Source organism: Stigmatopora argus, chromosome 5, assembly GCF_051989625.1.
Source record: "Stigmatopora argus isolate UIUO_Sarg chromosome 5, RoL_Sarg_1.0, whole genome shotgun sequence".
NCBI lineage: Eukaryota > Metazoa > Chordata > Actinopteri > Syngnathiformes > Syngnathidae > Stigmatopora > Stigmatopora argus.
The window spans coordinates 9387316-9401767 of record NC_135391.1 but is presented as its reverse complement, the minus strand read 5'-3'; the positions used below and the strand labels follow the sequence as shown (position 1 = coordinate 9401767).

General features: G+C 39.2%; 3 protein-coding genes across 3 annotated transcripts; 1 reads left to right on the top strand and 2 right to left on the bottom strand.

The window, feature by feature from the left end:
• Nucleotides 1–167: 167 nt before the first annotated feature.
• Nucleotides 168–3366, bottom strand: gal3st1a (galactose-3-O-sulfotransferase 1a). The gene is made up of 3 exons (XM_077601813.1): nt 3000–3366; nt 2301–2451; nt 168–1741 (listed from the first exon to the last, which is right to left on the bottom strand). Exons 2-3 carry the CDS (start codon nt 2444–2446, stop codon nt 598–600), a joined length of 1290 nt encoding a protein of 429 aa, XP_077457939.1. The 5' UTR covers nt 2447–2451; nt 3000–3366; the 3' UTR covers nt 168–597.
• Nucleotides 3367–5632: 2266 nt separating this feature from the next.
• pes (pescadillo) lies at nt 5633–10047 on the bottom strand. Its single transcript, XM_077601509.1, has 15 exons — nt 9882–10047; nt 9612–9691; nt 9368–9521; nt 9172–9281; nt 8885–9056; nt 8704–8793; nt 8494–8610; nt 8245–8322; nt 8085–8171; nt 7071–7201; nt 6855–6980; nt 6586–6770; nt 6392–6510; nt 6155–6313; nt 5633–5903 (listed from the first exon to the last, which is right to left on the bottom strand). The coding sequence occupies exons 1-15, from the start codon at nt 9903–9905 to the stop codon at nt 5829–5831; spliced, it is 1707 nt and encodes a 568-aa protein (XP_077457635.1). The 5' UTR covers nt 9906–10047; the 3' UTR covers nt 5633–5828.
• A 578-nt stretch (nt 10048–10625) lies between these two features.
• On the top strand, nt 10626–14413 carry p2rx2 (purinergic receptor P2X, ligand-gated ion channel, 2). The gene is made up of 12 exons (XM_077601494.1): nt 10626–10765; nt 11088–11223; nt 11298–11369; nt 11452–11527; nt 11607–11703; nt 11974–12054; nt 12145–12292; nt 12478–12608; nt 12681–12771; nt 12856–12921; nt 12995–13072; nt 13744–14413. Exons 1-12 carry the CDS (start codon nt 10626–10628, stop codon nt 13840–13842), a joined length of 1215 nt encoding a protein of 404 aa, XP_077457620.1. The 3' UTR covers nt 13843–14413.
• Nucleotides 14414–14452: the final 39 nt, after the last annotated feature.

Below are 14452 nucleotides of genomic sequence, written 5' to 3'. Positions count from 1 at the left end.
TACTTTCTTAATGACTATTTGTGTAAGGAGGAATAGCTCTATATATACTGTGAATGGACACATTAACTCAGGGTCAAAACTTGACCTGGTTGGTCATCAAAAGCAAATACCTCAAGCATTTATAAAATTCATAAAAATAACACGGTAAAAAAATGTGTTGTACAATATTCATGGTGTATATTACAAGCTTTATTACAGAAAAATGGCATGTCATAATTCACAGTATGAAGGCAGAGCCAAGTAAAAGGACTCACCTTTTTTGTAATCCAGAATTTTGTGTTTTTACAATTCACATAACATTTTATTAGTTTTGTCCATAGACACAAGTTGGCAGAGATGGAAAGAATATCTTCGACACTTTGTTTTGCTTTCTTTGTTAAATTTTCAAAGAACAATTTACTATGTATTTCAATAAGGGACTAGACAAGAGTGCAACATGTCATTTCAACTCAGTTCAGTGCTTTAAGATTGTGAAATATTTCTTTCAAGTGCCTATCAAAATCCTAACACGGTTAGGATGATTGAAATATCAGAGAACCTCTGCTATATTAGTCCTTGGGAAACAATGGCAACACACTAGTACGCTTCTATTTCTAGTCACCAGTTAATGATATCTCTAACGTGACCCCACAACTTGGTGAGCCATAGGTTGACTCCAAACTCAGTCAAGTATTGAATCTCTGGTGTCAACATCTTACGGCACAACTTCACGTGGGCCTCATCAATGTTCTTCTTCAAGTTGTATCCCATGATGGACTTCTCCCCGATGGGCTGCCAAGGCTGCATGTCGCTTTCTTGGATCCTGCCGGAGTCGACGGCGTGACCCCCTTCGATGCAGGTGGCCGCCATCTCCGCATTCCTCCTGTTGAGCTCCGCTACGTCCTCCGCCATGCGCCGGCGTCCGTACGCGTCCACTCTCCTCCAGAAGGTGCGGTTCATGTGGCGGTACAGCTTCCAGTCAAGAGCGTTCCACTCGAGGGCCTTGGCCCTCAGGTCCGGCGTCAGTTTAGATACGGTGGAGCCGTTGCGAGCGTTGAGCTTGAAGAAGACCAGGTCGTCCATCTCCCAACAGAGAGCATCCTTGAGCAGGATGAGAGATTCTTCAAAATGTTCTGCCAGCATGAAGAGCCGAAAACGTTCTGTGATGTTTTGAATTGCCTCGTCCACCCGCGGATCGTCCGCCTCTAGCGTGTTATCTACTCCAAAGTCAAAGAAAAGCAGGTTCCTGAGGTAGAACGCGTTGAAACCCTCCGGGTCAAAGTAGTAGTGGGGGTCACGGAGGAACTCGGCCAGCTTGTCGTCTCCCGCGATCTTCCAGGTGAAAGGGACCGTCCGACCGTAGTAGTGGAAGGACGACTCAAAAAGCTCCGCCGGGTCTCTGAGGATGGTGACGTAAGCCGTGTCGAGGGGGAGCAGCTTGGCCACTTCGGGCGCGTTGAAGCGCATGTGATTGCAGATGATATTGAAGCACATTCCGGGTTTGAAGTCTTTAACGTAGGAACGCTGGAAAAAGGTCGGGTAGGAGAAGTCATTCCTGCTGTCGGGAAAAGCAAATTTCAGTTGATGCTTCTCTCCGAAGCGGAAAAGGATGTTGAGGAAGGTGCTGCTCGCCGCCTTGTGGGTCTTCATGAACATGATGTCCACTTTGGGAGTGCACATCCCGCTTTTTTGTGAGTTGTTGCTGATCGGTCTGGTGGTCAGATGAGACGGGTGATGGGCGCAGGAGAACGGCACTGGAATTCTGCAGAAATAAACAAGACACTTTTAAAAAAAAGAAAATCTGCATGTTTAATTTGATAATAAGCATCAACAACCAAATATGGCCTAAGCTTTCACATTTACAATGAAAATATGAAAGTCTTTTTTAAGTCAAGTCTACTTTACGCCATGCTTTTTATCAGACAGCGACATTATTCGGGGTGTAAATCACTGAGTTCATGAAGATACGATATCAATTCTTTGGACATCATTTTGTCATTTGGGGGCCTCCGATCGAAATAATACGAAATTATGAACAAAATCTACACTGTTAAATTAAAAAAATATATATATACAGCTTTTTTTTTACAATCGTAGTATTAGTACTGGCTCATATTTGACTTCATATTACGTATAAAGCTGTATTTAAGAATCCAGTGAGTGCAATACATGTATATGGATAATATAAACTGTGCATAAAGCTTTACTATAATACAGCATATAGTAGGTTCTGTATACACATAACTCCCTTGTGTACACATGAATCATGTATTTATTGTGTTTACATCTGCAGTATATAGTATGTGTTGGTTGCATCATACTCAGTCAGGCTCAGTGGTACATGGGGCATGGACAAGCAGTAAAGGAAGATAATACTGCTGGTCAGTAGGACTCCCAAAACCAGACGTTTGCACATGAACTTCCAATGTCTTCTGTGCTTTAATGCCATGATCCAGCAAATTTGCATGTTACCTGAAAAACAACAAATGACATAATGTGAATGAAAAACTTGGAAAGTTTGCATTAAAGTGCTTGATACTGCTGCAAGGTCACATCATCAGAGATATCCATTATATTTATCTTATCTGCATTCAATTCTACTTTAAACATGGTTTTGTGTTTAACTCTGACTAAATGCGCATATTTACGACACATAGCGGCCTTTAGAGAAAACGGATGTATTTTTACATTGGCATCATGAAGTGATGATAATGGTTTTAATTTGTTAATATATAGCCAACAGTCCAATTGGGGTTAATGGCAACTTGTAATTATTATTTGGATTGTCCTTACCTTATGTACCTCAAATTAAAAATTGAGTTAGAAAAAAAAAGTAAGTCAATCTTATTAAAGTACATCTTGTACTGGATTTCATTGGACGGTAATAAGTAACTCATAATAACACTAATTAGCCATTTTGTCCTTTTGAATACCACCAGACGTTTAAGCACATTGTAGACTGGTACAAAATGTTCTTATTAAAGGATATGACCAGAAAGTAAAGGCTGGAGTGTTCTCACCTTAAAACATAATAAATCCAACTTGTTAAAAAGTGCTGCTTGCCGTTGTATTCCAATTGACCAAAAACAAGTTAATCTAGCTCCTGCAGTCTCTCTTGCATCTGATCTTGAAATACGCACAGGCAAAAGACATCAATGTTCTGAACACACTAGACTTATCACATGTCCAGAGATAAGAGATCTCCCCCTCACGTCTCCAGTTTCACAGCACCGATGCAGGCACACCTGATGCCTCGGGCCGCCTCCCACCTCTTAACTTTCTAATCCAATAGCCATTTTGCTGAATGAAGCTCTGCGGGGACCCTCGTCTCCCTGTGACATCAGGGTCTGTCAGGGGACAAGCACTTGTCAGAGAGGGAGAGTGTAACACAAAACGGGGGAGGGCGAGTGATGGAGCGAGGGAGGCGAGGCTTGTATAGCCACTATTCTGTGCTCACCATACAGAGGGCCTTTTGAGCTCTCTCACCCGAGTCCGAGTTGCAAGCTGATAGGAGGGGTGAAAATCAGCATCAAAAGAACAAATGCACTAATTGTACCACTTGATCAAGACTGCTTTATGTCCGAGTTCCGCGAAAAACGCCTTCTAAAAATGCTACACGTGGAATGTATGGTTAATAGTGAGTTGATTGTCATATTGCCGGGGCATTCATAAAGTAGCGCTGCCTCCAAGTTGCAATCATTTTTTTTTAGCACAGAAATTAGATGCAAAAATAAATAGATTTGGTACTTACGGCTAAGTAGTGATGTTTCCACTCAGCGCTTCTGCACTCAAGTCTAATGAAAAACAAACACAAGAAGTGTATGCACTGTAAACAATGCAGTTTAGAATGGAAGATCTTGCTTTGGCCCAGTCATTCAACTTTTTTATTTTTTTGAGTCAATGTCTATTTATAGTTGAGAAGTGTTTTTCAAACAAACAGTCACTATACTTTATTTACAATTCTGTTATTATGAGTTAGTGATACAATGGAATTAGTTGAGGTTTCCCAAAGTTTAGATATCAGGAAATTAGATTTTGTCCATGTTTCCGGGTCAATTTACTCCGATCTCAAATCAATTTTCCCCATATAATATAACAAAATTCTAATTATTCTGTTCCCACCTTATTACTACTACTCATACTAATTTATTGTGCTGAGCACTTAATTATCTATTACTATTTAATGATTATTTATTTATCATACTATATATTATATATGTTTGTTTGTTGTTTGATCCATAGACCCAGTGAGTGGCATACTCTCAACAACTTGGCGCTGAACATCCCCAAAACCATGGAACACATCCTAGACTTCAGACGGAACAAGCCTGCTCTGCTGACCTCACTTGGACTTATTTATTTCTTATTTATTGATTATTCATTTGACTTGTTTTTTTGTGCACTACGTGGTGAAAGCTTTAAATCTCATTCTACTTGTATAATGACATGTTGAAGGAGAGCACTCAGTTTTCCTTCTCATGTTCGATTAATTTCGGATGTGGAAGATGTTGGTTGTCCAAATGGAGGCAATGAACAGTGACTTCAAAGCTTTTATTACAGAATATTCTGGGCGCAGGTGAACCACAGGCAAGGTTGTCATCCACAAATGCCCCAAAACAGACAACTTACATTCACCTTTATTCTCTCGAGAGGGTGCATCCCGAAACCGAACAGGGATGGGATTTTCCCTTACTTCATACATTCATACAGTAAGCTATTTCTTATGAACCGGCAAATAGAAGATAATGACAATGTTGCAGGTCTTCAAGGGCACATTTGGCTACAGGATAGAGCTCTACTAAGGGGAAGCTTGAGACTCATGGAGTCATGACTATAAACAGGAAAAATACACATTTCAATATGAGACCCACTTCAGACAATAAAAGCATTCAATTCAATTCAATTTGTAGGTCAAATTTGTCTATCTCAGGGCAAAAATTTGCCCTGAATTTTCCTCCTATCTCAAATTTCTCATATATTTAGAAACCCCCATGTCAAGGTATTACTATATAAATTTCACAAAAGAACAATTCAATAAACCCTTCCAGTGTTTATTACATTTTCTGTTTACAAATTGTTACATAGATCATGGGAAAACAATTGCAAAATTATTCAACTAAAGGTTGTCTTTTAATGGGAACGTCATTGGGGGAAATACTGTGCATTTTAGCACTGGTGACTCAAACAACCCAATTTCCTACAAACATGCAGATTAGTAAGGTAGTTCAAAAGACAAGAACTGCTTGCTTTGGATCAAGTAGTTTTGTTGTGAACATCTGAAATGCCTGCTAAAGTCTGACCCAGTCATTGTGGTTTATCCCGAATTGTATGAAGACGGACTACTGGCTCCACACTATGTCTTTTGTTGAGCACCCATCGCGCTCCTTCAGGCACCCATACATAGTGCCAGGCTGAGACCCGAACTGGGTGGGCATGGGTGGAATGCAGATCGGGGTCAAGGGGATGCACTTCCAACTGAATGAGAATATTGATGGCACCGGGTGGGATGAGCCCACCAGAAGCATCTCAAGAGGGCAGTGAACATTACGGCACCTTCGCAAATGTGGTATGCACCATTCAATTCATTTGTGTTCTGCTTCAACATAATCCTCTTTTAAGTTTCATATGAAGAAACAAACAAAGGCTAAACACCGAGTATATTAAAATTTATTGAATAATGTGTTGCCTGGTAATTGCAACCATTTTGCATTGTTTGGGAGTTAAAACAAGTTTGAAAAATTATGGGACAAAAGCATATAAACAGTCGCTTTTACAGATCATTGGAACTTGACAAGCAATGGGAGTCCACGGAAGCTGACATCTTGAAGTGAACCGATCATTATCATCATTCATTTTCTGAACTTTTTCTTCTTGGCCTTTTCATTATCATCGTGAAGTTTCCTCTTAGCAGCTAGCTTGTTAGCCTGTAACAAAGGACAAAAAAGTCCAATGAGAACAAAACCTATTTTAGCAAAGAGTTGACTCAGAGGTCACATGGACTGTACATTCTTTAAGAAAGAAACGTGCTTCAAGTGTTTAACATTCCCACACAGGAATGATAAGAGGGGAGGTACTGTAAATAATGCATTTTATGTTAGAAAGACGAGACTTATCGTGAGCAAACTGACGAGGCGTGGCAGAAATCCATACTGAATCAATAAGAAATGCCACAAACCTCTCGGACTTTTCTCTTTTTTCCAAACATGATCTTGTCGTAGAGATACTTGTCCTTCTTCTTCATCATCATGATGGCAAGGCGCTTCTCTTCCGCTTTCTGCTGTTGATCTCTTTGAGCTGGATCTTCTACCTTCAACTTTCCAGGAGTCACTGTCATCTGTAAATGTGAATACTATCTTTAATTACTTCTTAAGCAGCAGGTGGTAGGCGACAAGAAAGATGGTTTGTTATAAACCTTGGGTCGGGATCTTTGCCGCTTCTTCTTCTTCATCTTATTTTCTTCTACCTTGTCCTCCTGCTCAACTTCCTCTTCTTCATCCTCCTCTTCACTCTCTTCTTCCTCAGTTTGTTGGGCTATGAAAATTTCAAAGAGTATTTATGCACACATACCACTCATCACCATCAAACAACAAATACAACATTTCTTACCAGGCTTCTCTCCCCTTTGCAACGCCATTAACTTCAGTTTCTCTGGAGGAACATAGTCTCCCTCTTCCTCCACCACAAATGGAGACAGGTGGGGTGGAAGAGTGACCCCCATGAAGTAGTCCTCTACGGGAAGGACTACTTTGGCGTTGACACTGTCGTACACCCACTGGGGCTGGATATAGTATCTGAAATGAAACAGCATTGAAGGGTCACGCAGTGCTGAAGACTTCTGCTCTTCACAGTGGGGGGAAAAAGGACATATACTCTACCTGTTGATATATTGCGTGGGAACACTGGGTCTGTCAACAATGTGATGTGTGATTGTCTCGTCAGTCACATTATATGTGCTGCCAATGCAGACAGAGGATTCCCAGGACACCTGGCCACCGAAACACCTGCCAATGTTGAAATCGGGCGTTATTTTCGCAGTAGATGTTAGTTGGCTTTCAAGGTGGCTGAGTTTCGGTGGAGTTGTTCTGACTTACCTGATGACAAATGCCAGAGACTCTCTGGGTACTTCTCTATTGAGGAAAAACTTCAAGCCCTCAAATATCTTCTTATGGGTTTCCAGTTGCTTCTGCTCTTTTTCGCTTTCCTGCATCTTTTCAATGTCCGCCTGAAGGAAGCATTCATTTATTCTATTTAAATTCGAGATGCAACGACTTCAATTCCGTTTTGATTGAAAATGCAAAGAGCAGTTCCATTTTACACAAAGAATGCACTTGCATGAACTCAATTCCACCTCAACAAATAATACAAGGTGGAAAGTTAACTAAGCATAGATGGACATGCTGAAGATTCTTTTTTGGTGTGACAAGAAAGGACACAAACAGGAATGAATTCATTGGAAAAACATCACTGACTGGATGGATTAGCGATGTTTAGAAGAGGAATCTATCTACTAAAAATTGATCGGTCAGGTAAGACACAAAGTGGAAACAGTCACTAAAGACAGGAAGAGATGAAAAGAGAGGACTTTTTGTGGCAATCACGAAAATTGGTTTAGCTGCAAGCAGAATGTCAACTGGAACAGCCAAAAGGTGAGGATTCACCTCATCCCTGGCAACCAAACACATGTATTCCCCAGTTTCACACCTCCAAAAGCTTTGGCATTAAGTACGTGACCCTCCCACCTCTCTCCTTAGAGACTAATTATTTGATCTACTCACTCATTCTTCACATATACAGTAATGGTATCAAGGATGGAAATGACATTAAAGAGTGTACAGTATTTGGAGGGGTGATATTCAGTGATGTGGCAATCAAAATAAAGGTTGCACATCAGATTATAAAGTGTGAACCTGCATACCAAAAAGCGTAAGTAGGGTCATTTTGGAACAGGATGCATTTCAGGGCTAGGGTGGCGTCGTTTCGACGTAAACACCAGAGGCAGTCTACAGTGATCCCTCGAATATCGCAGTTAACATAGATCAGACATGTGAACAGTGAATTCGCGATAATCGAGGGAAGCCTCGATTTTTTAAAATGTATTTTTTTACCTCGTCAACAGGAAAGTGATCCAATTGAGCTTCTTCCTCTGAAGAAGAAACCACCCGGGCCAGACTTGCACTTAAGGCAGAGAGTTTCTGTATGGAAGAACGTATAATTTGATATCACAAATTCAAAGGTGGAGTTGATTCGGTTAACAATGATTTTCACCTCCAAGTAGCTTTCTGAATCCAAAGCATAGTCCTCCTCGTTTTCATTCTTTAACTCCTGCTCTGCCTTGGTGTCAAGCTAAATGAAAAAAGTAAATTTAAAAAAGTGATAAGTGGGATTTCCCATTGTTTATTTAAATAAAAAATGACAACATTGCAGTTTGATTTAATTCTACACAACAAAACTTTGGTCTGTACTAATTCTAAAGACAACCTCTAATGCAATATTGAGCCTGAAATTTCATTTTACCTTTGGTGGGTAAACCAAATTGAGGGAATGGTAGAGTCGGAAGTTGATGAAGCCCATGAGAGTTGTGTAGAACTCTGTGAAAGTTGCCATGACTCTGTAGTCAACATCAGTAGGGTGCTGAGAGAGCAGAACAGAACAAAGACGTTTTTGGAGATGCAAGGTTTCAACCCGACGCCAGCAATAAGCTACCTTTCATTAACATGCACTTACGTCATGGGAGAACTGATATGGAACCACCCACGTAATTAACTGTCCCATAGCCTCAGCCTGGTAATAGATTCCCTTGATAGAGATAAAAACCTGCAGCAAACAGAACCATGACATTAACAATGGAGTAATTTAACAAAAAAAAAACACATTTTGCACGTTTTATTTTTGTTAAAGCTGAGACCTTTCTAAGGCCACGAGAGGCTATCACGAAGTTCATCCACTCCACAGTCAGACGGCGACAAAGCTGTATGGTTTGCACATGGCATTTTCCAGTTCGAGCAAACGTGGAGAAGAGGAAGCACATGCAAAGTGCATCTTCAACATCCCGGAGAGCGTCGATGAATGTAGGATACCTATGACATAATAGTAAGAAACACAATTTGTTGATTACACTACGATACTAGAATTTGTTTTATTTTGGGTTCACACTCAACATTATCTAGCTAAAATGTTAGTCCCACTTCTTACCTTTCTTTGACAATGTGGTCCAATTTATATGTTGGCTTGTTCGCCTTAAGTCTTTCCGCTGTGGAATATTCTGTTTTTCCGTAAGCTTTTTTAAGTTTACGGACAAATATCTTTACAGAGAAAACAGGTACAGTTAAAGACGGGGATGAAAAATATCACTTGCCAACATCAAGTTAAATTAAATATTGACCATTACCTTGTACGCTCTGAATTTACCAACGATTGGCTCATGCAGAAGAAAGCGAAGGTCTTTGAGAAGGTAAAATGTTCTTGGAGCAGTGGAGCCCTTGTTCACCTTCTTCTTGTGCTTAGGTTCGTGAGGGTAAATGCCTTTAAGAATGCAGAGTCGTCTGAAAATCCAAACAAGACAAGCTGTAGGACTGTTGTTTTATAATGACAATGTGGTGACGTTTTTATAAATTATATATACATAAATGTACCTGAAATCTGGAAGGCTTAGTTGCAACTTCTTGCGAGCTTTGTTTCTGGTAATATAGTTTGTGGCAGAGCCGCTCTCATACTGTAAAACACACCCAAAAGCTCCATTATAACATTACATACCTACTATATACAGATTGAAGACGAGTTTGGCTACATCATTTCTATTAAACTGCATAAGCGAACAAAAATAAACTACGCCATTTGCTCCACGGTTAGCTAGCAAGTCGACCACGTCACAAATTAAACGAGCGGTCTTCGGCGAAAGTTACCTTTCTCTTTGGCAAGCCTCCCATTTATAATCTGTAATATGAAAAATTTAATAATGTATTGGCGGTGTAGTGCCTTTGACAAAGATGAACACGCGGAGGCACCGAATCTACGGCACGTGTTATTTGACATGCGCGGAAGAGAACTCAGGACCCCGGATTGTCCGTTTATTTGCCAGTATAAAAAGCAAAATACAAAAGTTGAAAACAATTATTCTGTTGAAGAAAGTACTCAATTGCTAATTTCTTTTAGTCTTCCATGTACATCATAACTGAGTTGTACACACTATTTACAACATACCAGTGGTGTCTGCGATTATATTAGTATATTACATGTTTAAACATGTTTCATAAGGATAATGCTGAAAATATTTTTTCAAAAAAGACTAAAAATTAAAATATAATGTAATATAGCAGTAACCAAATGACGAATAAATGGTCATGAAAAATTAATGAATGTTAAAATCTAGTCAATTGTCGGAATTAAATTCATTCAGTAAATGTCATACAGACATTCATACATATGGAGCCAAATGTGATTTGCTGGGTAGGGGGTGGGGTTTGTGTGATCTCAACCACGCCCATTTGTCCGCTGTGGTCAGTGCAAGTGGAGTATAATGCATTAAGATGCTCACTGGAATCAGACAGATAGGCAGAGAACAAAAAGAATAATAATGGAAATTTAAAGCTGGTTTGGGAGAGTTAAATTCTTAAGGACAACGAGGTCCAAAACAAGATTTTAAAACCATGGGATTCACTTCATGTTTAAAAGACTATTTCCTTGGATTTTGGGACTATGAAACCCCCAAAGTCATGGTGGTTAAAAATATGACTCTTGGAGTCATATACAGGGTTGTTCAGTCTATTGTCATCACCTACTTTGTCTGGTAAGCTTGTCTTTATAATATTTATAATTTTTAAAATGCATGTGACGGTAAGAATTTTATTAAAAAAACAATTTACATACAGTACTTGTTTTATTGGTCATCAATAGATAATCTATAGAGATATTTTACAAAATACTATATCAGGCTACATTTATTTCTTTACACAATAATTAAACTCATTTTTTGATATTGAAATTTTTGGTAAATGGTCGGGATGTAAATTTTAGAATTTACAAATATTCATTTGGCGTATAGAAAACAATTCAGCAGTATTATTTGGCTGTGCATCCTCATCATCAGCGGTTTTTGTGTGCCCTTCAAGGTACGTCTTCATAAGTCAGAAAGCTTACCAAGAAAGTGAAACACGTCCTCAGAGCTCCGTTTACACTCGCATGAAAGGCTCAGCCGTCCGTGGAGATGAAATCTTAGACAATGTGGAATATGTTCGACCTTTTGAGGTAAAAATGCAACTTTGCTTTGCTCCTTCATGAAAGTAAAGAGTATTGACTTCTGTTACCGTGGCCTCGGTCAGGGTGGGGATGTCATTAGTGCAATACTGAGACGAGAAGTCACATATGATCAGAAGCAAGGGACTTGTGCTGAGGTAATGACTTTAAGTATGCAGTAAATATTACTTCAAATAAATTCTCTAAATACTATGAATGTCCATTCTTATTTGTGTGTAGTATTTTGGCGTCACAAATGCCAACTGCACAAAGGACTCAGACTGCATTAAAGGAGAGGTGGACTTCAATGGCAATGGTCGGATTTCTACTGCTTATATGCAATACGAAAAAGTTACACGTTATAAATGACTCAGTTTTTTTCATTTGTTTGGCAGGCAGGAGGACTGGCAGATGTATTCGATACTACAACCACACCTTCAAAACTTGTGAAATCCAAACCTGGTGTCCAATTGAAGCGTATGCTGTCAAGAGGCAAGAAAGATCAGATCTATATGTGAAGTCATTTTTCTTCCTCATGCATTCATTTTCAGTCAAAAGAGGTGATTTTTTTCTTAACCTTTCTTTTGAGTTGGGCAAGATGGTCTTATCATTGATTATTAAGCAATGAAAGAAAGTTAAAAAAAAGTCAAATACTAGTTGAATAATCAAATTTGCAAGTTATCCGGCACTTACTCAAAACAGAAATTATGAAAAGAAATTGACCTATAAGAGTGAAATTGAACCACAATCTAATGATTACAGAGAACCATCGTTGGCGGAGGCCATCAATTTCACCTTATTCATCAGAAACAACATATATTTCCCAAAGTTTAAAGCACTGAGGTACATTTCCCCTTATCCACACACGCATACAAATGTAAGTAAGTATACGTAAAGTAAAACTCTCAACTTATGCTTGGTCTTCTCGGGCAGAGGTAATATCAAGGATGCATCAAACAAACGTAACATATACCTGAACAAATGTCAGTATGATGAGGAGAAGGAGCCTTATTGTCCAAACTTCCGATTGGGCTACATTGCTCATCAAGCCCGGGAGAACTTCACTGAGCTCTGCAGGACGGTTAGTATGTTACGAATTGCTTATTCATTAGCTTGCATTCGAAAAAAAAATGTTTTTGTTTGAACCAATACTAGGCCAAATATCACATTGATCGGATAAATAAGTATTTGCTGTTAAAGTTCATTACAAATAGATGCTAAGCAGTACTCTTTGTAGAATATCACTTTTTTATGCTTACTTCTCAGGGAGGTGTGATTGGTGTGTTCATTAATTGGGACTGTGACTTGGACCTGGATCTTTCTCGCTGTAAACCCAAATATTCCTTTAGGCGTCTGGATGTCAGAAAGGATCTGGCTAATTCTGGTTACTATTGCAGGTGAATTCAAAAGAATTTCATCTAAAAAAGGAGTTTGTTGTCAATTTTAATCACAACAATATTCATCACTAGATTCTCCAAATACTATCAAAAGGATGGGGTGGAGTCTCGGACACTCATCAAGGCCTACGGTATACGTTTGGATGTCATTGTTCATGGACAAGTAAGGATAGACTCAGTCAAAACAAACAGCTATTTTTGAGTTGCTGCAGTAACATCATAACATTACAATGTTAATTCTTTGCAGGCAGGTAGATTTAGCCCAATCCCAACCATCATCAGCACAATGACTGCGTTGACTTCAGTTGGAGTTGTGAGTAATGCCATCTTTTCTTTTAGACTAACTTATTTTCTGACCTTTTTTGCAATCTCAATCCTACCATTAGTGTACCATTTTCTGCGACTGGATCATGCTGACATTTATGGATAAGGATGAGATCTACAGCGAGAGCAAGCTTGACGAAGTAAGCAAACGCAAATGGTTTCCCCTTAGAAGAAAAAACTCACCACATAAGTGAAAAATAACTATTAATAATGAAACTGAAACCCTAAAAGATACCACTTATGTATACATACAATCTGACCCACAATAAACCTTAAGAAAAATACATTAACTAAAATTTTCTGATGTGCAATACTATAGAAAATTTAAACCACAAGCGAGTACTTGCTATTTAATCAATTTTAGTACCGGTACTCCGATATTTTAGCCAATTAAAAGCGAGTATGCAAGATTCCGTGCTTCTACCGGGGAGTAGTATGTGCGTGGGTATTACTGAAATTAGAAAATGGCTGCACTTGTAAGCGGAACCATTTTTTGTGTTCAAACATAATTTTCACCATAATTAGAGGTTTAGGACATTTGCCATTTGCCTACGTAAATATTTTGAACAACCATTTGTCATGTGAAGGTCGCTAAAATGTGCAGTATTAGATTAGATTGTTATGGGAAACTGACATTAGGCGAAAAGTGATGCAATCATAATATACCGGATACTGACGTGACCTCAGGCCATAAAGAAATCTTTCAAATAGCATGCCTGATGAAATGAAGTTGGCAATATATACACAAGTAGCTTGTTGCTTCGCAACAGTAGGATGTAGCTGGGATTTTATGTGCAATTTTCCTCCGCAGCTTATTGATGAACCCAGTGGGCCCATTCCGCCACAACTACTTTACATCACCAGCTTCAGCTCATACCAGTCAGACTTGTCGGATGGAGTGCCATTGTAATGTCATCATTAGCGTCGGCTCAGTGTCTGGACTGCATCAACATTTTCTGTGGTCTGTGGCAACAGCCACAAAGTCTCCCAGTATGTCTAAGTAGTTGACTCTTGAATACATTAGCCATAGTATCACTTATTTGATCAAAATCTCTCATTTTTTACTACAAGAGTCCCATACCACATACAGTACAATAAATGGGGAACCACGCCAAGTACACGTGGGTAAATAGCACGGAATCATCTTTGAACCTAATGTGGAAAGAAAGCACCCAACAGGAAAGGATGTACAAGAAGAGCAATGAGCTGTAATCAGATAAATGAGTCACTTCCCATGAAAGGCCTCTTGAACAAGATTATGACGTTGGTCAAACCTATAGGGATGCTTCAGAAGTCCAGATTGGCCAGTAGTGACGAATCTCCAAGTGTAATGGATCCTTGTTCTTTTTCCTGATTAGTGAAAGATAATTTCAGTTTGGAAAAATACAATTATGCTAACTAATGTACATAGGGAAAAAAATAAGTTTTTACAGGCATAGATTTTCCTTGTGTTTTTACAGTTTGATGGTTGTTTTCAAAGAAGACGCATGCAATGATACTTTAAAATAGACTGTACAACT

What these genes read in the sequence shown, in the direction of transcription:
- gal3st1a (XM_077601813.1), bottom strand. Translation starts at nt 2,446, where the DNA reads ATGCAAATTTGCTGGATCATGGCATTAAAGCACAGAAGACATTGGAAG. An exon ending in GTACCACTGAGCCTGACTGA is followed by an intron (nt 1,742 to 2,300) that starts GTATGATGCAAC and finishes TTATTTCTGCAG; the next exon opens with AATTCCAGTGCCGTTCTCCT.
- pes (XM_077601509.1), bottom strand. Translation starts at nt 9,905, where the DNA reads ATGGGAGGCTTGCCAAAGAGAAAG. An exon ending in CATATCAGTTCTCCCATGAC is followed by an intron (nt 8,611 to 8,703) that starts GTAAGTGCATGT and finishes CTGCTCTCTCAG; the next exon opens with CACCCTACTGATGTTGACTA. An exon ending in ATTTGGTTTACCCACCAAAG is followed by an intron (nt 8,323 to 8,493) that starts GTAAAATGAAAT and finishes TTTTTCATTTAG; the next exon opens with CTTGACACCAAGGCAGAGCA.
- p2rx2 (XM_077601494.1), top strand. Translation starts at nt 10,626, where the DNA reads ATGGGATTCACTTCATGTTTAAAAGACTATTTCCTTGGATTTTGGGAC. An exon ending in TCACTGAGCTCTGCAGGACG is followed by an intron (nt 12,293 to 12,477) that starts GTTAGTATGTTA and finishes CTTACTTCTCAG; the next exon opens with GGAGGTGTGATTGGTGTGTT. An exon ending in AATTCTGGTTACTATTGCAG is followed by an intron (nt 12,609 to 12,680) that starts GTGAATTCAAAA and finishes ATTCATCACTAG; the next exon opens with ATTCTCCAAATACTATCAAA.